The following is a 22,375-nucleotide window of genomic DNA, read 5'->3' on the forward strand; positions in this document are numbered from 1 at the left end:
TAACATGAAAGTAATTTGCAGAATTAACTCCAAATACTAAAAGTTTCTTGTTTATAAGAACCTTCTGTTTTGTATTTAATCTCTTCAGTTTGAAGATAATAAATAGCATCAGAGACACTTCTTTGAAATGGATACCAAATTATCCTGACATGTTATGTTTTTATTTATTTTTTTTTTCCCCCTCAAGTACAGTGGTTTTTTTTGTGAAATACTTATTTTTACAGACTTTATTGTACATCTCTGAGATGAAGTTCAAGCAATTCTATTTGTAATCTGGGATGATTTTCAATATACATAAACACCCAACGTATGATAAAATGCAGACTGAGTATTGGACTGCAGTGTGTTTTCTATGCAAAATAATATTCTGTCTGTTCAGTTTTTTTATGAGGGCAGTAGAGCAGGAATGAATAGCATCCTTCCCTCAGGCAGACTTTCCCCGGCATAAGTGATCCCTTAACCATTGCAAATGGCAGTGGAGAAGAGTGACGTTCTGCACAAACTTCCTGTGGAATCCAGGAAGGCAGGGCAGCCCAGGCAGCCCATCGACAGAAAAAGTACATATTTTGTTCAGTGCCAATTCAGAATGCGTTAAGAAGCTAGATGCTGCTTTAAAATGTATCCCCCTGGCTGGCTTCTGAATCTTGGTGTAGCTTCTCAAAAATACATCATCTGAGCATCTATCTTCTACATTCACTATGTGTTTTTTGTATGGTCACTCTTTGTGTTTTATGTAGTGTTGATGATTCTCAGATTTGTGAAAAGAGTTAAACTATAATAATTTTTTTTTGCTTGAAATCACGCCTAGAAGATTTGAGAACTGAATGATCTATATAGTCTGTGTCTTGAAGTCATACAGGCATTTAGTTGGTAGCTGTTATACTTGCAACAAATTTTTGGTTTAACTGAAGCAATAAATGTAGGTGCTAGGAGACTATAATCTCTGTTTTGTAAATAAAAAGAAGAAGAAAAAGATTTTACCAGCTATTTTTGAATGGTTGGGGGGTTGGGGTTGTTTGTTTTTCAAATCTTAAAAGGCAATTGACTGTCTTTTTTTTAAATTTAGGTATAAGAGAGTTAATCAGTAAGCCTGAATTATTTAGCATGCACTTCTCATTAATCTGAATTGTTCATTTATTTAACAGATTCAGTTGAATTATTTGGGAAACTATATTCCTAATGCTTGGACACGGGAAACTGGTTGCAGTATTTGTGATTTAGACTTACTAGACCTGTCAACAGTAATGGTAAGAATACTTTTCACTAGAACAAAACCCTTTTGAATACAGTTGATAGGTGTATAGTAGTTCTGAGGCAAAGTGACTGCAGTATGCAATATTACGTTTTGTAGACATCTTGGGACATTTTTTCTGGTATATGAAACTGTAAAGATGGAATTTTAATTTACTGACATTATCAATACTTTTAGAAATGTTTTCATGCATGCATTTTGATATAGGTTTCCCCAATATTGCTGAAGATGATCCCGTACCCAAAAGTCCTCCACATCCTTACCTCTGTTCACTGAGGGTGAATGAATCATTTTTGAATCATGCAAGATTCAAGTGAATAATCAGAATTTTTGGCAAGATAGTAAAGCTCTTTAGATATTTAAGTTTTTAACAGCAGACCTACAAAAAACTTGATATGCATCAGTTTAACAATTTCTGTCACAAATAGAGGTTAACAGTTAACTGTAACGTGGTTACAGTTACTATTTTCTAAGAGATATAGTGAAATAGTCAAAACTGCTTTACCTTGTAAAGGATGATACAGATATCTGTATTGTATATGCAAATGTGTTTCTGTAGAATAAATCTGATGTAATTGAGATCAGATATCAGTTCCAGAAGTCTTCAGAATTCTTATAGGACAGACATGCACGTACACATGGCGTGTGTGTGTGTATATCCAAAATTTGGGAACTTATTTTGGTGCTTTGGCTGCAAGTATGATGTCTTTAGTGTCTATGAATATTTCAGCTTGTACTCAGTAAATTTTAGGCAGAGTAAATAACTGAGGTCTACCATGTAGAAATGTAAAGCTTGTACTTAAAAGAACTTTCTGATTATTCTTAGCAGACTGTTTCCAGCAGCTGTTTCATTTCTGTTCTGTATTGAAGATTTGAAAGAGAACAGATCTTAGAAGGTCATGTTGAGGATAGCATGAAAGTAGTAGTGGCTTGTTATCTTTGTAATGAAAGGACAAAGTGAAAGAATTTCTCAACAATAAGTAGCTTATGGACTGTAATAAATTATATTTTAAAAAATTAAATTAAAAAATTTATTGCTGGACTTGTGATAACTTTCAGATTCTTTTTATATCTTTTTTAAATTTTAATTTTGCTTTGAAGATACAACATTGGAATGGTGTTATAAAGTTTATCTGAGGAAAAGAAGTTGTCTGAGTTTTTCCTAATGGTGTTGGTAATTAAAACATGGTTGGGGAGCATTTAAATCTTGAAGCCAGTAGTGCGGAGTAACTTGCAATGATTTACTGGATAGCTTCCTATAGTTGATGTACATCTACTTGGAACGTGTCTTCCTTACTGTAATTTGTTCTTTGGACTTCATACCTCACTCACTCTGCCAGCAGAAATAGCAAGACTTTTCCCTGGCCTCAGTGGAAGTGTTTACTTCAGGCATTTTTAACTACAAGCAATATTTCATTTTCTGAACGCGCTTTCTGTTCAGGCCTGGCTGGTTGCTACTTAACAAAAAATCATCAGTGAAAAGAGCAGTACTGGTTCTGTGCCTCTAATCATTCTTCCCATGTTGTTTTATTTAACTTTCTGCATTGATACATATCTTCTGAGGATTTTGCTTGTTCTCATAAGCAAGCAGAGAATCAGATTTGTTGATACCAGCTGTGTTTTGGGCTTTGACTTCCTTTAGATGATTTCTAGCATGAATGGGTCCTTGACTCGATGAGCTTAGGTGTTGCGGATTTAAAGTTTTGGTATGGGCTTACCTACAGACCTTGACATTAGCAGTACAAAACAGATAAGCTCCACTGTAGAACAAACAGCTGAAATACCCATCGTGGGCATAGGGTTATCCTTCCTTCTGTGAAGGTCAGGGGTAGGTGCGTGCAAGGCAGTGATGGGTGGAAGCATTGCCATGGGTTGTGTAGGTTGGTCTGTGATGGAAGAGGAGAAGAGCCCAAGGCACGACCAGGGTCAGCGCGAGTAGGTGCTGGGAGCATGGCCTGGGAAAAGCTGAGCTTCGGGCTTACCTGTGAAGGAGCTGGGAGCCACATATGCAGTCTTTTGCTCAGTCCTTGTCCTCTTCACAGAAGCAGGGCCTCCTGTGCTCTGATCACAGCTGAGGTGTGGAAACACTCAGTCACTGCTTTCTTCTGCTAATGTCAGCAGCCTGTGCCACCCCCAAACTAGCTACCTGCCCAGGTCAAAGCAGGGTAGCGGAAAATAAGTTGAAGAACACGCCTTGACTCTGTAAGTGTAAATTTTTGCCGCTTTTCTTAAGGGTTTTTTCTAAAACCTAAATTAAATTGGACAACAAACTGAATCTCCCTAGGGCTAGTTCGTAAGTCCTAAAGCTTGTTACTGGTGTGGAGACTTCCCGGTGTGGGTGAAAAGGGTGACCTTGCTGATTCTCTCACTTCACTGGTGACTCTTGTGGCAAGGGTTCCTGGACTTGTCTCAGTATAACTTCAGAGCAATTGTCCTGTCTTTCTTCCAAAAATTGTCACATGCTCAACTACTGCTTGTGAAAAAGTGAACCTTAAAAGGCAAATGTATGACCTTAGTGAAAATGAGAAAATCTGTCAGAGAAAATGTAACATCCCGGTGCAGACTGGGTATTTCCAAAGTGTTTTTGCTGAGGCACAGCTGGAAGAACCAAAACTTCTGACTTGATATACTCAAAATGCTGGTTATTAAAATTGTTCATTGTGACCTAGATTCAGATTATGCAGTGACAACTCTTTATAGTATGGTGAACCAGAGTCTAAATTGATGAACTCTCTGCTTTGAGGAGATGCAGTGGGAGATGCAGTTTGCAGGAATTTTTACTCTCAATTTTTTAAACACTATTTTGCTTTGGTCGTGTGCCTGAGATTTTAGTGTAGAGCCAAGCAGCTTGCACTTCAGTGTACCGAAGGAGTGTTAGTAATTCCTGAGTGTCCCTATAACCTTTGCAGATCCTGCCTGAACCTGCTTCTCGTTGTCCTGGAGAATGAGGGGAAAATGGCTTAGAATTAGAGAAGTAGGCAGAATAATTGTTGCAGCAGTTCTAGTATTGGTAGCACATGTGCATGTTCAGCTTAAGCCTGATGGCCCATGCTGCGTTCTTCGTTGCTCACAATCAGTGGTACCAGTTACCGTGCCACCAGCCTCGATGGAGTGGTTGTCCGAGAATATCACAGTTGCTTTTTTCAAGACACGTCAGTGTACTTGTCTTTGTCAGCTGTTTTGAAGTTACTAGGATGTCTGCATGAGTATGTATTAGGTTTGCAGATGAAGTTGTGAATAGGAGGTAGTCAGGGTAAACATTGGTGCCTAAAGTTTCTGATCTATTGCACTGGCCATTGTGTTTCTGGATTTCTGATGTAGACAGTGGCACTGTAAAATCTCAACATGTGCTGATGGTTTATCCAGACACTTTTCAAGTGGGTGTTGGCTTGCTTATGGGAAGCTAACTTGCAGCCTTTTATACTCATATTAGGTTTCTCTCTCAGCCTTGTAGTGGGTTAGGCGTTTATACTAATTGTCTGTTTTAAAGGTGGACAAAATTTTTGTTTAATAGTGCATTTCTTTGTGGCGGAGTCAAGGTCTTTGAAGGTTAAATTTCTTTGTCTCGCATAATGAAATAATATATTTTAGGAATACCAAAAGTGCTGTCTAGGTTTGTTTTAGTGGTCATAATCTCTGTATCAAGCACATCCAAACCAGGATTTAATACCACTGTTTGAAAGATGTGAATTCACATTAAAATAAGGTGGATAAAACTTCAGTATCATTGGATGCAAGGGGAGAAGCTCTAGTTAGTTCATCAAAGGTCTTGATAAAATCAGTGCGTAGGGAAGTAATGCAGAGCCCACTTCTAATGGTCAGGGGGAAATAGTGCATGTAAGTGTATGGAAGGGTATTTCAGTCTTTGGCTTAAAGTACAGATGAGTAAAATATTTTGTGGTATTTATTCTTTAACTACTTTAAAAAAACTGCTCTTCCCTTTATTTTCTTGTAAATGTAACGTATCTATGTATGTTACTTTACAAAAAATGCACTTGCCATGCAGTTCTAGGTGTATTTCCTTAAATACTTTTTTTGCCATTTTAATATTGTTTTTTAAAGTAAGAATTTTAAAAGCCATAATACATTATTTTCTACTTCCAGTTTCTGTTATTGGGATTCATAGAATTTTCTAGCAATGTTAAATCCATTATCTTTGCTTATTTAGTGAAGTCAGTGAAAACAAACAGGGGGCATAACATGTTTGAGCTAGTTGGTTTTGATTGTTTGACAGCTGTGTGGCCTAAGTTACAACAACATGACATTAGTTGCTTTTTAATATAACTAATCTCAGAAAGGAGGCAAGTCTTATTGGTTGTGTCAAAATATCATTTTTTTTTAGGAATATCCAAGAGTAAAAATTGGTGTTTTCATTGAACAACCCACTCCTTTCCTACCTAAATTTTTAGACAGACTGTTGACTCTGGACTACCCAAAGGAGGCACTCAGTATCTTCATTCATAATAATGTAAGTATGATGTTACTGTTGTACAAGGCTTCAATTTTGGAAATTATGGTATGAATGAAAGTGTGTGAGGGAGTATATGGATTCTATGTATGTACATAGTTAAACTGCATAGGAAGAGATAATCTTTCAGCATTTAGAATGCTGAAGTGGAAAAAATATATAAATTAAATTGTGGCAGTGCTTACTGAAGTCTATTTAAAGAAACTGCTTAGATTCTTTCTCTTTTACTAATGAAAAAGATTAAAGTTTATGCTTCAGGGGGAAGTACTGATTGACATAAAACAATAGAGTAAGAATAGAATAGTTCCAGTTGTAAGGGCCCTACAATGATCGTCTAGGCCAACTGTCTGACCACTTCAGGACTGACCAAAAGTTATGGCATGTTATTAATAACTATTATCCAATAGTTGACATTGGATTTGCTTTCCATCTTGTTGATGCCCACTGGGTCCCATGGGGAAGACTGGTATGTCCAGGTATATTTTGAATGGCATTACAGATAAGTTGCTTTTTTGAATATTTTTTTTATGCTTTTTGCTAATTACCTAAGGATCTGGTGTTGCTGATACTTCACCAGTGACTTCAGTATTGCTGTTTTCATGAGTGTGGTGACAGATGTGTGTAAGTCTTTTGGAAAAAACTGAGCTGGAAGAGAAATGGGAGGAAAATATATTTCTGCCCTTTTTCACTTGGTGTGCATTACTGTTGATATCATAGCACAAAAGGCCTGGGTAATAGAAGTAGAGCTTATCTTCAAAGTCTTTAGTGTGCTTTTTTTAAGGGGATGTTAAAGGTATAAGCAAGATATGCACGGAGGAATTGTAGGCTATGCTAGGTTTCATTGCTTCAGCCAGAAATCATGTGGTATTTGAAATGAATATAAAAGACTGAATAGCTTTTTTTTTTTTATGATAGGGAGTGGGAAACCCTACCCAATATTTTAATTATTCTAATATCAGCCACAATATGCAAAAGCTACAAATGAGGGCACTGGGTTGGAAGCATTGCATGCAGCTGAGATATCTTAAATTAGAGGTAGGGTAATTAAAAATTAAAAAAACAATCACTGTTACAACGTTTTAAAGAAGCAATGATTGTGACTGTCCACCTGGGTACAGGTGGCAGCTCCCTCTCTAAAGCCATTCTGGAGTGGCATAAAAAACTCCTGTGTGCCACTGAGGTTGTAGAATGGGTTTTGAAGATCGTAAGATAAATATCCTGAAAAAATACTGCATAAGCAGCCTGTGATTCTTGCATCATCGGTCTGGAGGTACAGCTTTGATTTATATTGCTGATGTGTTGGATTCTTTTGCTAAAATTTTGGACAGAAGAGCTTCATTTTAATGACAGATATACTGGAATATCTTCAAATACTGTTTGCCATCTGTTTGTTTAGGATAGAATACAATGTGTTCTTGGACACTATGTTTATGATTTCACAGCAACTTGTACTTTTCATTCACTATAAACAATGTTAACATGATTACAGGAGGTTTACCATGAAAAGCACATCAAGAAATTCTGGGAAAAAGCCAAGAACGTTATCAGACATATAAAAATTGTTGGACCTGAAGAAAATCTGAGTCAAGCAGAAGCCCGGAACATGGGAATGTAAATTCTAATTTATAAATCTGTTATAATGATGCATAAACTAACATTTTTTCATCTTATGTATATTATTTTGCATCTTAAACACTAACAACTTTACATCTTAAGATACAAAAGTGGGAGCTTTTGTGGTAGAACAAGATCTAGATATAAGATATGAACTGTTGAGTATTTTGTGGTTTCTGTCAAAAAGCTGTTGGTCATTGTGAGAACATCTCTCTGGTTTGGACTACTTCGATAGTCTGTCATCTTGTCTTCTAATGAAGGCATAGACAATAGTAGACTACAAAGTAATAAGAGATGTCAGCTTATTTTTACATTGTAGTCATCTCAAACATGGGTTGTATTAAAACATGATGAGCATAAACGGTAAAGTTTAAATATTTTTTTTAAAAAGAATGCTATTGAAATAAAATAGATGGTACAATACAACAAACTGTAATAAAAAGCTTGGGCAGAAAATTATATGTAGCAATAATGTGGAAGCAGGTGCAAATATAAATAGAAATTCTAAGTGCAATATATCTTCTAAAAATGTATTTGTTTTTATTTTTTATCCAAAATCTTCTCAAGCTAACTTATCACAGAGTGGTTTCACAGAATAGAAGTACCTCTTGGATTGGATATGCATTTAACGGTTGCAGTTTTGTTGTCCTACTCGTCGTGTCCTGTTCCCCCCCCCCCCCTTTTTTTTTTTTTTTTTTAATGACATTGCATTTAAGTAGAAATATTGTTAAAGCTTGAGCTGGGCATACAGGTGATAGAATTATTTTTCTTCCTACGGTTCAAAGAGACAGGAATATCCTTTAGAAGTGCTCTAGCAGAAGTTTCTGCTTTCAGGGGAAAAAAAAAAATAAAGGACTTGGAAAGGCAACTGACTTTATCTTATCCCTTGGTTTTGCTGCTTTTTTCTTTTTTTCTTTTTTTTCCTCTTTTTTCCTTTCGTTCTTATTAGGGAATCCAAATCTTTACGTTTTAAACCTGGCACTTGCCAGGCCTAAATCTGAACGTTGGAATATGTATCCTATGTCAGACCTTCCTGTCAAGGGGTCTCTTTAGTGGCAGCAGCACTGGCTACTACCACAGAGTTGCTTGTGACTCTACTGGTATGTCCATCAGTCAGCTTATGGAGTTTTACAGACCAGGATCCCACCAAGACTTCGCTGTGGCCCTTGAGCAGGCTTCATTCTCATATAATTCTTCCGCTCTCTTTTTTCCCAAATTTCCATGAGTGTCAGAGCAGAGAAATTAATTTCAAAAGACCCTTTTCTTTCAGAGATTAAGAGCGTAGCATAGGCTGTTCAGCCATGGCATCAGCTGAAAGAATGAAGGTCTAGACCTGAGTCTCCGTGGTGTTCTTGGAAATTTGTTTGAATGGGGTTTTGTTGTGCTGAAGCCACTGGGAAGCTGATATTTGGTCAAGGTCCAAGTCTCTCCCGTAGCCTTTCTAGGAAACATTACAGATGTCCAGTGTTAGTGTAAGCAGCCATTCACATGTTTATAAATAGTTCTTTCTTTATTTCCAATAGTCGTTAAAGCACATGTATCATGTTTGTAAACTTTTTGAAATACTGTATGTTATGTGTAACTGAGGTGGAATTTCTGGAGTTGCCTTTTCCTCCTTGTTGTTATATAGACACCATAAGGCAGAATCTTTAATCAATTTCTATACTGTTACTAAATCTCACCAAGATATCTTTAAACCTGTCATCTTTTGATAGAATCTACTGACTTGACTTATAATGTGACAGAGGTTTTGATATGATATATGGTCTTTGCTTTTTCTGTGGATAAAAATTAGTAATTTAAATGTGTATTTGCACAAAATAATTTCAAATTCTGCTAGGCAAGGCAGGGAGATAATCATACTTGTGAAATGTACCATTGGATACACTATGCTCTTATGTGTTATCCATTGTCTGGATATAATTTGACCCATGTTGCTTCTGCTTTGAAAGGCCTCTTTAATAAAGATTCTGTCCTAAAGAGATACATAGCATATAGAGAAAATGTGAAGTATAATGCGTGAGGAATGAGACCATGCCAAAATACTTAATCATCCAGAAAGTATGAGTGTTAGTAGTAGGATCTTTCATGTGAACAACGTAGATATAATTTGATGGCTCCTTTCAATTTGACTGAAGCAGGTTCCGTTCATCTGCTGCTTCCTTTGCACTCCTGGTCTGCTTGGCTGCCCTTGTGAACATCACCAACTCCTCCTCAAAAAATCTAGCTCAGAAGTATGGGATGCTCATGGCAAAGGCAGTTACTATAAAAAATTATTTGCTTGCAATCCTTCAGCTGGCTTCCAACGTAATAACGTCATTTGTTTCTCACTAATACTGCAATGGGAATAACTTGAAAAGAGTCATTCTTCAAACCGGTTTAATGATTTGATTTACAGAGATTGATATATTCAGTCTTCTGATTAATTTTCTCCTGCCTTTATCTGCATTATTGACTGATAGTTTTGTTCCATCTGACTCAAACACTTACTTTCTCTCTTTTTCCAAAGTAGCTGATTTTAGTATCTCTCTGTTAATTTGCAGTAGATTTAGAATTAATTTGGTCTCCTTACTTGCATGTTTCACACAAGTCTATTTATCTGAAGCAGCAAAACAGGTTTCAATTAATACACAGAGAGAACTTAAGCCTTGAAGGTCTGCTTTGTTTTCAGCAGAATACTTTTGAGAATATAATGCAGTTAGGTCAGTTTTCTCCTTACCTCCCCCCCCTCCCTGTCCTGCCTCCTTTTTTTTAGCTCAGTAAAAAGTGATGATAAATCACAGTGAGGTTCTCAGTAAATGAGACTCTCTTATGTCAATGTAAATGTGAGAAAATAACATTCTTTAATTTCACCCATAGTCATGCAGCAAACATGTCTACTTTTCTCATTCACATAATAACGAATAATTGAAGAATTTACTTTCTTGCTTCTTCTTGACATGGAAAGCCCTCTTTTGCACTTCTGAAAGTTGGATAGGTGTTAGAAAGGACTCAGAATTGTGCAGTCAGCAAAAACTTGTTACAGTTCCACAATATTGGCAAACAGGAGTGCATAGCTTTTGTTATTGTGGGCTGAAACAGAATAAAAAGGGAGGAAAATAAAGTAGAATAAAGAGAAGGAAAGTTTAGCTGCATGTTGTCTGAATATTTTCTCTGCACGTATATCACTTGAAACCCTAAAATAGCATTTCCATGCCTTCCCCCTCCCCCCCCCCTTGTCTACAAGGAATATATTAGACTTCTTACAGTTTGTTCTTTTTTTCTTTAAAAAACCCCTCATTTGTGGTTTTCCTTGTTTGGAGATGATATTTCAGCCAGCTGTTACATTCTCTGTCAAGCTAGAACAGAAAGTGGGGAAATAGAGGAATTTATCTCATTCACTTCTCAGGTTTTGTTTATAAAAAGCTTATTTTCCATATTCTGTTTTCCCCCAGTACTTACAGACTTCAGGGTTTCTTTTTATTGTGTCGTCCCCGTCCCCCCCCCCCCAACAATATTAGTGATAGAACTAGTTAGGATTTTTCCTGAACTTTTTTTAAAATGTGATTTGCCTCAACTTTTAGTGGCAATGTGTGCATTTTAATGAAAGTTTACATTGAAAGCTTTTAAAAGTTTCAGGAAGAATAGTAGGGAAATCAGAATCAGTTGGAGACTTCATTGACCTCCTTGTTGAATTTTGAGCTGAATTTGGGGTTTCCTGTGTGTTTCTTGAAAGAGGATATTAAGTCATTGTCTCTGACCTCCCATTTGTTATTGAAAAACAAAGACATGGACACAGTAAGACTCCCTTTCAGTCCTTTGAGTAGGGCAAGTATCTTGACTGTGGCTGAAGGAATAGCAGGGATTAAATCTGTGTCTCCCAGATGTCAAGTGATTTCTGTTGAAGACCTGGATTTTCTGGAGCTGCTTCTCCTGAACACTTGAGCAGTTTTGGGTTTTAGCCTCAGAGGGAGGAGGAACATTTTGAACTTTGAGTGTTGCAGAAGAACAACTTTCCCACCCATATCTGATTTCAGTAGCTTCCAGGTGTAGTAACTGTGGTAACAATACTTAAGCCTGAGATGCAAAACTAAACGTTAGTGCTTTATCTGTTTTGTGGCTATATTTATTTGGCTTTGGTGATAGTTGATAAGAGTTTCTTTATGCTGTTGTGGCTATCTGGAGAGATGCAAAACGTAACCCAAAATGGCAGGCAATGTCACCCAGTCTTTCTGTGAGCGTTGCAGACTTGTATCTGGACACCTCTTCTTTCAGAGGTCTGTCAAATGGTGTAAGTGCTCTCCCTTTGGGCTCACAGTCCACATTTAGAATTGTATTTCCAAACTGTGAAGGGCATAAAAATTATTAAATTGATTAATTGCAAATTCAAATTGTGTCTAAAAAATAAATACATGTTAGTGACTCAGTGGTAAAGAAATCAGGTAGACCATATGTCTTACTGCTATGAACAACTAGTCCCTTGGAATATCTCAGTGGAAAGTTTGAAGAGAAGAGCAGTGACACTTTCCCTTTTCAAATGAGGTCACTGTTCCAGATGGGCTCACTGTTTGTATGCAAAGTTAAACATTGCTCTGATTGCAAAATACTTGAAATACTGCTCTGCTGAGCTTCACTTCACACTTCCAACAAAAAATCTGCTAAATTTTTGTTAATCGCTACACTGAAATGGCTTCAAATTTATGTACAAAAATGTAGCTTTCTTCAACATTTGATCTTAGTTTATAAGCAGGTAGAGTGTAAAGCAAGTAGATTAAAGGCTTTAGCCATTGAATTTAGATTAGGAAGTATATTACTATACATATGAGTATTGCTAGAAGGCACTTTCCACTTGTTCCTTGCTGTGGCCTGGATATACATAATAAATAGTTTCACATATAATGTGGGATTTCTACATCTGGAGAGGTTAGCATATACTGTAAGAAGGTAATACTTTAAAGCATGAGAATATCCAGGATTACTTTTATTTCCTTGGAAAAGCTACTTGGCAACATTGAAACCTCAAAGAGAAGATGCATGAATTTCTTAAGAGTAGGCTCGCTTTATTAATTTTGACAGAAACTTTTAGAACTGTTTTTCTGTATATCTGAAACCTGAAATGTTTTGTGGAGATTTTTGTTAGCGATGTTAAAATGCAATGGCAAAACTTATACTTCACATTTGACATGGTAACTTTTATGTGGAAATGCAAGGAGAATTATGCTTTAAACATGAAGTTTTGCCATCTGGTGATCCAATGCCCTGTAGAAAGAAATAGGGGAAAAAAATGAGTCAAAGTACTGTCACAATAATAGCCTTGATTTTTGGCATTTTTATATCTGTATATACACACATATACTAAATACATATAATATAAATGCATATATTTAATAATCTTGGTTACAGAGGTTGAAGTTAGAGGTTTCACATTGTAGGTGATTTACACTAGCTGAATTTCTAGACTATTTAAGGCAGTAATGCTTTCAAAGAGTTCTCAATAGATCATTGAATGAGTGTGTGTGACTTAGACCAGAACTTTTAATTTAGTATTTTGTGTTTTGGATTACTATGTGAATGAAGAAAAGAAGGATTTTCAACACTAAACACATTGGACCAGCTTTAATAGAATTCTCTGGCTCTGGATTTAAAGGGGGGGAGAAAAAGATAAAAAAAATGTTGAAGGACCATACATTTTGAAGTTATGTAATCAATTTTCCAGTCATGTTTGCCTGCAACTAAATATAAATCTGTTCCATTTGTTTTTTTCACATTTTCATAATTAAATACACTAATTTAATTCATATTTTTGTTAGCAGAAAAAGGTTTAGCTGTTTTTAGGGAGCTGCTGGCCAGTGTTGTGGCTGGAATCCTGGACTGGCACTGAGTCTGTTGGTGTCTCAGGTTTAGTTTCCTCATTAGTAGAATGAGGATAAAGGAGCTGAATGTTTTCGGAAGAAATTTAACATCTAATGTCAAGTGCAATATAAAAGTCAAGTTACTATTAATAATTGTAATTATGCTAATGATAAAGCTACATATGAATTGCATTCAGTAGTTGTAAAGCTTTGAACAGAATAGGTTAGTAATGGAAAATGCCATAAAGACTTAATTGCTGGACTGTATTATGGCCAAAATAAAACCTGCTGCTTTCAATTGGGGCAATTATGTGAGATAGTGCTGATTAAGGAATTGCTATCATAAAAACATGTATACATGAGATAGAAAACTGTCAGTGAAAGAGATGTCAGTGAAGGAGATGTCAGTGAAGGCAAAACCAGAGACTGACCAAAGATTTAAATTATGGGTGTGTGTCCAAACATGGTGACTTCAGCAGTAGTGGGAAGACCATTCTTGTCACTTTGGTATTTTAAAAATTTGCCTCAAATCATTACTACATCTTTAGTGGTCCAGTTTGAAGAGGAACAATTGCTTAGATTTATGGAATAAAAAAAGCTCTACCTTCTACTGTGATCCCAACAAAGTCATACCTCTGAAGTTCTTTGAGCAGAAGAAAGTTTGAATGAAAAGACTCAAAAGGTGTTGATAAGTAGTAATCCTTACAGGAGACAGACTAAATGCTGACTGAGGTGCTGTGTTAGGTAGTGGAGGGGAACGGAGGAGGAGGAGGTGGGAAGCCATGCCAGCAGTTGCCTTGACTTGTATGTAGCCTGTCACATCCACCATTTATCAGGTTTTCTGAAGCGACAGAGATCTTTTCCTTCGCAGAAAACAGTCACAAACAATCAAATCAAGTGGAACTCAAACTAAAGCATTGTTTATAGGCATTTTAAAGAAAGAAAGTAAAATAATGTTTCAAGCTGTTATGATGGAATTAATGCGAGTGCTGTCAATAATAGTGGGGAAAATAGACAAAATCAATAATACCACCTGCATTATAGAAAGCTACTGCTGTAGTATGACTTGAGGAAATTGTTCCACTTTCTGTAAAACTATACTTGATTTACTATGTTGGCATAGGAAAGCTGAATTCACTATACTGGATCTTGGCCTAGCAAGTATACACTGCCAGAAATAGACAAATGTAGTCTGTGAATCTTCCTTTTATATTTATAGTAGAATGTCTCTTCTGCTTGGTGGAAACTTTCTCTTGAAGGTGTGGTTATCTATGCAAATAATTTATTCTCCTGAGATCAAAATCACAACTGATAGAAATAGTGTATGGGACAAATTCAATTCCTTTTTCTAATTCCCATTCACTGCCTGTTCAATTGTTTTACATTTCTCTTTACCAACTGTGTTATTCCTGTAAGTCACAAAAAGACTAAGAAAAGGTCTTTAAATATATATTTCTTAATACTTTTTGTCTTATACTCTCCGTAAGGTTTCAATTACTGTTAAGATCAGCAGATCACATCTGTAGCATCTTTGCCCAAAGATGGTATTACAGCCACATGCAGTTACTTACTAGAGAAGCTTACTTAATAAGCTCATACTTCACTATTAAGTGACTGTACTGATATCCAGCTATATAAATCAGTGGCTTGATTTCCACTGCCATCCCCCCAACTCCCCTGTGTTCCATTAGGGTAGCACATAGTAGCTCTTACGGTACTTGGTAAAGGTTAGAGATCACTTAGTTTATTAAAAGAAAAATATAAGGCTTCTGATCCATGTTTTTAAATCTTTTAGTTTATCACAGTACTGTAATCTAAAGACACCTTTCTTTTATAGTACTACACTGCAGAGGACCTTTAATGCAATGTGTGAGCAGAGCACTTGGTTGTGGTTTGGGTTTTTTGAGGGTGTTTTTTTGTTGTTTGTGAATCTTTTCTAGATATGTGTGAGTTAATCATTCCTTTTTGTCTTTTTAGGGACCTTTGTCGCCAGGATAAAGCATGTGAATATTACTTCAGCATAGATGCAGATGTCGTGCTGACAAACCCAAAAACTTTAAGAATACTGATAGAACAGAACAGGTGTAGTATATCTCTTGATTTTATAGAATTTCCTCTAGCTTGGAAGGATTCTCTGTGGCCCATCTCTGAAGAGAATGGTATGATGTAAGCAGATTTTATGAAATGAATTAAGATTTCCCTGACTAATGATTTCAAAGTTGGTCACACACAAAATGTTAAAAAAAACAACCTCAACGAACAACAACAAAAAAACGCCAAAACAAAACCAGACGAAAACTCCCTAGAGTTTACTTCTCTGGTATTGCACTATTATTACTTGCTTTTTAAATCATAGGTGCAATAAAATAGTGGAAAGGTATTGGAGATGAAGCAGCTGTAATGTCCAGTTTCTCCTTGTATTAGTATGATCTCTTAAGTTATACAAAGTTGTGACTTTATCAGCAGCACCTTTCAGTAGACTGGGCCCACTGTGAATGCTGTGCACTTCACTCCTGCCAATTTGTAAATTCCCATGTTAGGTAGGTAGTGTTTCCTTGTTCATAACAAATCTGAGAATCTCAGGTGTATCACAGAAAGATAAATTATCAATGTCTAGTTTGACCTACTAGTGAGAAGGGATGGAACTTAAGTTAAGATGTGGCTGCCAGTCCTTTGCATTATATTCCTTGTAATAGTGTTGTAGAAAGGGGCTAAAAGCCAAGTACACTAGGTAGAAGAAACAGAAGCTTTGCAAAATATATCTACCATTAGGCACCCTCTGAAACAAAGTGCCATTTTATTCTTTTTATTCTGGTCAACTTAGATTTCCCCTTTTGACTCTATTAAATTTTGGGTAAGCCAAGTCTCACTGTGTTTTATTTTTATTTTCATGTCTTTGACTTTGTGATGCTTTTTCTCATTATGCTATGGGCAGTATTTTTTTGCTTGACTGAAAATCAAGCCACCTCTGATTTATAGGAATCCTTGCTTCTGTTACGCTAATGTTGTTTCTGGGCAGTGAGTGCTTGGATGCTGTTTCTTCCAGCTTAAGTTCAGAATTGCCATTCCAAAATTTGACAGTCATTGGTGTTTTAACTATGCTTTACTCCAAACTGTGTGAAGCTGGTATATTTTGACGTATAGTCTATGTATAACAGTTCATGGTTTTTTTGTTCGATATGTCACTTCACAGAAAGATAATTGCTCCACTTGTAACTCGTCATGGGAAGCTTTGGTCCAATTTCTGGGGTGCTTTGAGCCCAGATGGCTATTATGCTCGATCAGAAGATTATGTTGATATTGTCCAAGGGAACAGAGTGTAAGTAATTGTAAACTAATTTTTAAAGTCAAGGCACCCAGTATGGTTATTAGCAACATATTCTTACATTTTCATGCAATATGGTATTATTCCTGAAGAGCTTAGGTTAGTTATATTGTGTAGCTTTTTCTATTTCACAGAAATGCATTTGTTTTCCCATTTGTTTTTTCCCATTCACAGCTTCAATAAAAAAGCAAAGTGTTTAACACAATGATCTGGCATTAGTAATGGACATAGTCATTACCAGTACCTGTCTGATAGTGTCTGGTTACTCTAGCAGTGCATAATACAGAAAATGGCAAGACAAACAAATAGCAAACCCAAAACTGTATCCCAGGAACCTCAGTCAAAAGAAGTAACTGTTGCATTCATCAAATGACTTCTTCATCTCTTTGGGGCAAATGTTTTATCAGCTGAACAGCTATAATTTCTTCATGTGTTTCTTCCTGTATATTATGTCAGATATATCTTAAGCAGCTCTTAAGAAATACTTTCGTCACAGCCTTTTGGGTTTATCCTTCCCCTAAATGAATGTGGTGTAAGTTGTTCTAAGCTTGACTCTTCCATGAAATGATGCCTTTTCATTGCCATGGAAGAACAAAAAGGTCTGAAACAGATTGACTGCTTGGATAGGACTGGCTCGTTTTCAGTCGCACTGAAAGATGTGCTCGTGGCAGTGGGAGGGAGAAAATCTGCAGAGCGAGCATTGTGACAGCAATGCTTTTTTGTTGATATTGGCCCAACTCACATAAATACGTGGCCTGCTGTGGTCCTTGGGTATTTGTGTGAAGAGGTCAGACCAGCTGTGTGAGGCCTCAGTGAAGTCTTTAAACTCATTTAAAAAATCTGTTTTAGAATTACTTTCTCCATCTGGTAGTGTAGGATAATATTATAAAAGAGTTTGACTGATTGCCTTAACTATGGAAACATGAAGTACATTTGTAGTTAAAACTCTTTAGAGAATTTGACCTTTCTATTTTTTAGAAAAATACTTCATAAAAGTTGAATTACTGCCTACGCCTACATTTGAGATGTCCACAATGTCCAGCTGTAGTTTTTCAAATGTCTTGGGAACCTTTCACCTTCATGTCCTTGAAACTTACTTAGTCTTGTCAGCAAATACAAAGACCCTGATGTGATAGAGTAGGCAACAAATTAGTTTTCATAGCTTTAAACTATTTGCATTTGTTTTTTTTGGTTTGTCTTTTGTTTGTTTGTGTGGTTTTTTTTGTTTTGTTTTGTTTTTTTTACAGAGGAGTATGGAATATTCCTTATATGGCTAATATATACTTAATTAAGGGACAGACTCTCAGGTCAGAGATGAAGGAAAAGAACTACTTTATGCGTGATAAGTTGGATCCTGATATGGCTCTCTGCAGGAACGCCAGGGAAATGGTAAGGTGTATCTATAGCAGCTTGCTTTTAAATACACACAGACTTCTGTGTCCTGCTACACTTGACTGCTTCACTTGATTGATCTTGGATATTATATTTTTACTTTAATTCAAAGTACTGGCCAATTTTTGTGACATAGAACACTTTAGGGGTACTTCTTTAAATTGCTGAGAAGAGAGGCTTTTGCAAGGCCAGTGCACTGGTGCACTGACTGCATGATGGTTTTTACTTAAATTCACTGAAAATTCCTATTGAGGTTAAAATACCTTCCTTGTTGGCGCGACCTCAGCAGATGAAAGAGGGCTCAACTTCTCTGCTGTGTATGACTTCAAAATTATCAATGCATTTAGAGCATCTCTATTATGCAAGTTTTTATACAGTGTGAAACTTGTAGCAGACTAAGTTGGAATATTTTGCAATTTTATATTTAAGTAGATACATATTTAAACTAATGATGGGCAGTGTTGATATAAAAAGCCTAAGAGATTTATGAAATGGTAGGAATCTTGTTAGGGAGCATGAATTACTCATTAATTTCTCCAGATAGATTAAAATTGTATCAGAAGTTTGTTACTTGCATTAAGCTGTAAGTAATAAGAGAGAACTTATTTGTACTGTAAAATTATGAATATGTAAATCCACATTTCTACTGATATTTACACTAGTTTCAGCACAGAAACAAATAAGACCTAAACCAGACCTATTTCCAGACACTATAGCATTGAAAAATAATTTTGCTGAATTGAACAAGAAAAGTTGGCAAGTATTAATTTTTTTTATTCCCTCATAACAAGGCATGATCTCCTTTGTTTGTTATGATTCTTCAGAACATCCCCATCCAATTCTGTTGTATTCAAACCTTCTCAGCATCAGTGATTGCAAACCTGTGCTTCCCATGCGCTCATTAAACTAATCTGACTGGCTCATCAGAAAATTGCTTTCTCTTTTCCTCTTTCTCAGTCTGTGCTGTACGATGGTCTGGTACATGCTTGTTTTTGTATTGCAGCAGATAAGAAGGGGCTGGTGGAGACAGCTTTGACATGTGTATTATGAGCTTTGCTTGGAGATGCATGTTGTCTGTAAAGGCATATCAGCTTTTGATCAAAGGCTGCCATTTCCCTAATGTAACTGTGGAAACCTAATAGTAGTCGGAAAAAGAGAAAGAGATTATGTATCAGAAAACTGATGTGATGATTCTCCTTCATTTTAGACTTTACAAAGGGAAAAAGACTCCCCTTCTTCGGAAACATTCCATATGCTCAGACCCCCAAAGGTGTTGCTTTATTTTTTTTTTATTCATTAGTTACTATTACATGCAGTATTATTCTACCACAGGAAGATACTTCTCCTCTGTCCACTTACTGTAAAGAAATACTGCTCTAGCTTTCTCTTCAGTCTTCTAAGGTTCAAGTTTTTGCCAGGGAGAGGTTCTTCACAACCAGCTCAAAGCATCTTACAGAGGCTCGTTGTTTCTTCAGGGGGTTTCTCGGTGCTTCTGAGGTCAAGGTGTGCTGAAGCTGTGCTTCCATAGCTAAAATTGATTCGGCAGCCCTAGGAAGGGACTAAAACTCAAATCGCTAGCAGGTCTGCCGGGACCCCTCAGTGACCACACAGGGTAGTTGTGAAATTGGTGTCACTTTAAGCTGTTTTTCTTGACCCAGACCCTCCTTATTCTCCCTGCTGCAGCTATTTCATGATTTGATAAGTGCCCAAAACTGGGCATGTGTTTAACATAATCATTATCTTTCTAACAGTTTAACTTTTTCAGACAAAAACATAGACAGAAGTACCAAAGTATCCAAATGGTAATGTCTTCATCTGCTGCAAATCCAAAAGTCACAAACACTTCAGAAATTAAGTTTTAGTCTGAAAAACAGTAAACTAAAAAAACCCCCACAGAACCTAAGTCTGTTTTAAAAAAGACTATTTTCTGCTACTATTTCTAATCAAGACAGTTTTGTTAATATCTTCTGTTAATAGCTTGATAATAAAGCTGTATGTTACCACACTTGATATCTTGCACATATTCTGCAATGTTTGCGTAGGTGAACATACTGCAAAGTGCTCAGCTGTTTTGTATCCTGATCTGAATATTCTTATATGCTGTATTTGCCATTATCTTTTTATTTCAGGCCAATTCACCAGAAGGATCATGTAGTGAATACTCTGAAATAAGTTTCTTGTTCTGACTTCCATTAGCCCTTTTATTATTAGCTTATTCTTTCAGTTTTTAATCAGAAACTAAGCCTTAGATGTTGGTTTTCTTGTATGAGTATTTTCAGTTTGAGAACAGAGGCTTCCAGTGTGTCTGCTTAGGTTTTCTGGAAAACAAATCAACCAATCGCTTCTCTGTATTTTTTCCTTTCTATAACTGTATGGGGGTTTACTTTATGAACAATACATGTTTTGGTTTAATGTGTTTAGAAAATAAATTCAACCAAATGCTTGTAAACAAGAAATTATGAACACTAGTTGGTGATTAGAATCAACTGTTTGAAAAGTAAAGATGCTAAATGAACAGTATGTGTATAATATGTATGTACAAGTGTGTGATATATTTTGTGAAAGTGCAGGCATAAACAGACTTTTAAAAAACATTTTTGCTAAGATGGACAGTTTTGCTAATGACATTTTCTCTACTTGGTATAGGGTGTTTTCATGTACATTACCAACAGACATGAATTTGGAAGACTTATTTCTACAGCCAATTACAATACCTCCCACTACAACAATGACCTCTGGCAGATATTTGAAAATCCTGTGGTATGCAACTGATTATTGATGATTATTTTATTCGAAAAGTTGTGAAGTTTATTGTAAAGGACTTGGGATTCAAAGACTTTGCATGGAGAACTTTTGTTTATTATGCACTAAATATTGGTTGAGTACTAAAAGGTGTTCTCTACTACCCATTTAAGCAAATGACAATATATCATATCAACAAGCCAACTGATGACCAAAGAAAGAAGTTGGAGATATGGCCCTGATGTAACAGGTTTCATGATTTTTGGCATGATGAGAACCAGTTCATTTATGGGTATAAGAAATTGTTTAATTGTTTCCAATGCTTTGAGTAGATCAAATGAATAGAATATAAATTATTCTTTGTCACTTATAAATTCACTTGTTCTGTTTTAATGTCTTAAAATCATGTTTTTTAGGACTGGAAGGAAACCTATATAAATCCCAACTACTCAAAGATCTTCACTGATAATATAGTAGAACAGGTGGGTATAAGTAGTTTTCTTAAAACTTGTGGGACTGACTGATAATAAATTTGCATACAGTAACTATTTCCATGCAAATGCTGTTTTGGTCTCTGACTGAATAGCTCTTTGTTTTGGGTCAGAACTGAATTTTTGTCATTTTGAAAACTAGATGAGAGGAGTCAAAAAAATAATTGCTAGATTGCTCAGAATAATGTAGTTGTCCAAGTAATTGCCTTCTCCAGAATACAGATGTATTTAACTTATTTATTTGAACTAGCTAGTAACACTGGCAGAAGGCCAAATAGAAAATACAGACATCTGCTAGAGAAATTCTGGTATCTAGTAAAGGCAAGCTTATCTAGACACTTTCCTTCTGGTGTGCCTTTCCCTATGGATTCCTAAGGTTTGACAACCATGAATCCAAGGTAAAGCCTTTTGCTGGATGCAAAGAGGTCTTTTTTTGTTTGGTTTTTTTTTGATTTTGTGGTGGTGGGGGTTTTTTTTGTTTGTTTGTTTGGGTTTTTTTCCTGCCTGGTGGCTTGCTTTCATGCAACTGATCTGGACATAGCACTTCTAAGATGGTAATTGTTGTACCAGTGTTGGATGATCAGTTCTGTGACAGTTAGGGACAGTGATAATGAACTTTGCTTCCTTAAGAAGCTGGGATAAATTGTTTTTGTGTTTGAAACAATGTTAAGTTTTAAACTGGTTTTCTTAATAGCTTGTAATGTAGAAGATCAGGGTTGTTATTTAGAGCAACCAGGGCACAGAATGTGTGGGTACACTGATGTGGTTGTTAATGCTGTGTCATGGCTTACGAGGTAGCTTGTAGTTTTTGCTTCATTCTGTGAGAATGTGCTTGTGGATCAAGACAAAACTTAATTATTTAACTGTATCTGAATTATGGCTCAGATGAGAACAACTGATTTTCTTTAGTGACCAAGAAAAGTGAAGATGTCCTTTCTTAGCAGTTGAAAATAAAAGCTTAACTCCACTGAAAGTGATGTAGTTTTTTGGGGTTTTTTTTTGCTTTCATAGCCATGTCCAGATGTGTTTTGGTTTCCCATATTTTCTGACACTGCCTGTGATGAATTGGTCGAAGAAATGGAACATTTTGGACAATGGTCTGGTGGAAAACACCAAGTAAGTGTCAGCCTATATAAACATGACCTTAATGAGTGAGTACCTTTATAATAATAAGTCAGTGTACTGCAACAAACATTTCAACAATTGCAGATGAGCTGAGACATCTGCTTCATGGTATAAAATGCTTAGTTTATTCTACCA

General features: G+C 36.2%; 1 protein-coding gene across 5 annotated transcripts in view; it reads left to right on the forward strand.

The window, feature by feature from the left end:
- The window catches only part of PLOD2 (procollagen-lysine,2-oxoglutarate 5-dioxygenase 2), a 72,850-nt gene that overhangs the window by 45,717 nt on the left and 4,758 nt on the right, over positions 1–22,375 (forward strand). For 4 of the 5 annotated variants that reach the window (XR_012650969.1, XM_075031720.1, XM_075031719.1 and 1 more), the window contains exons 8-17: positions 1,146–1,247; positions 5,595–5,720; positions 7,210–7,331; positions 15,143–15,247; positions 16,359–16,484; positions 17,738–17,879; positions 19,090–19,152; positions 20,529–20,642; positions 21,041–21,106; positions 22,127–22,231. Coding sequence is in view for 4 of the 5 variants with exons in the window: in XM_075031720.1 (XP_074887821.1) it covers positions 1,146–1,247; positions 5,595–5,720; positions 7,210–7,331; positions 15,143–15,247; positions 16,359–16,484; positions 17,738–17,879; positions 19,090–19,152; positions 20,529–20,642; positions 21,041–21,106; positions 22,127–22,231 (1,071 nt within the window). In the remaining variant the exon portion in view is untranslated. The remainder of the gene's footprint in view (positions 1–1,145; positions 1,248–5,594; positions 5,721–7,209; positions 7,332–15,142; positions 15,248–16,358; positions 16,485–17,737; positions 17,880–19,089; positions 19,153–20,528; positions 20,643–21,040; positions 21,107–22,126; positions 22,232–22,375) is intronic. The other variant, XM_075031718.1, reaches the window with a different exon arrangement.

Source organism: Buteo buteo, chromosome 7 (genome assembly GCF_964188355.1).
Source record: "Buteo buteo chromosome 7, bButBut1.hap1.1, whole genome shotgun sequence".
In the NCBI taxonomy this organism is placed as follows: Eukaryota; Metazoa; Chordata; class Aves; order Accipitriformes; family Accipitridae; genus Buteo; species Buteo buteo.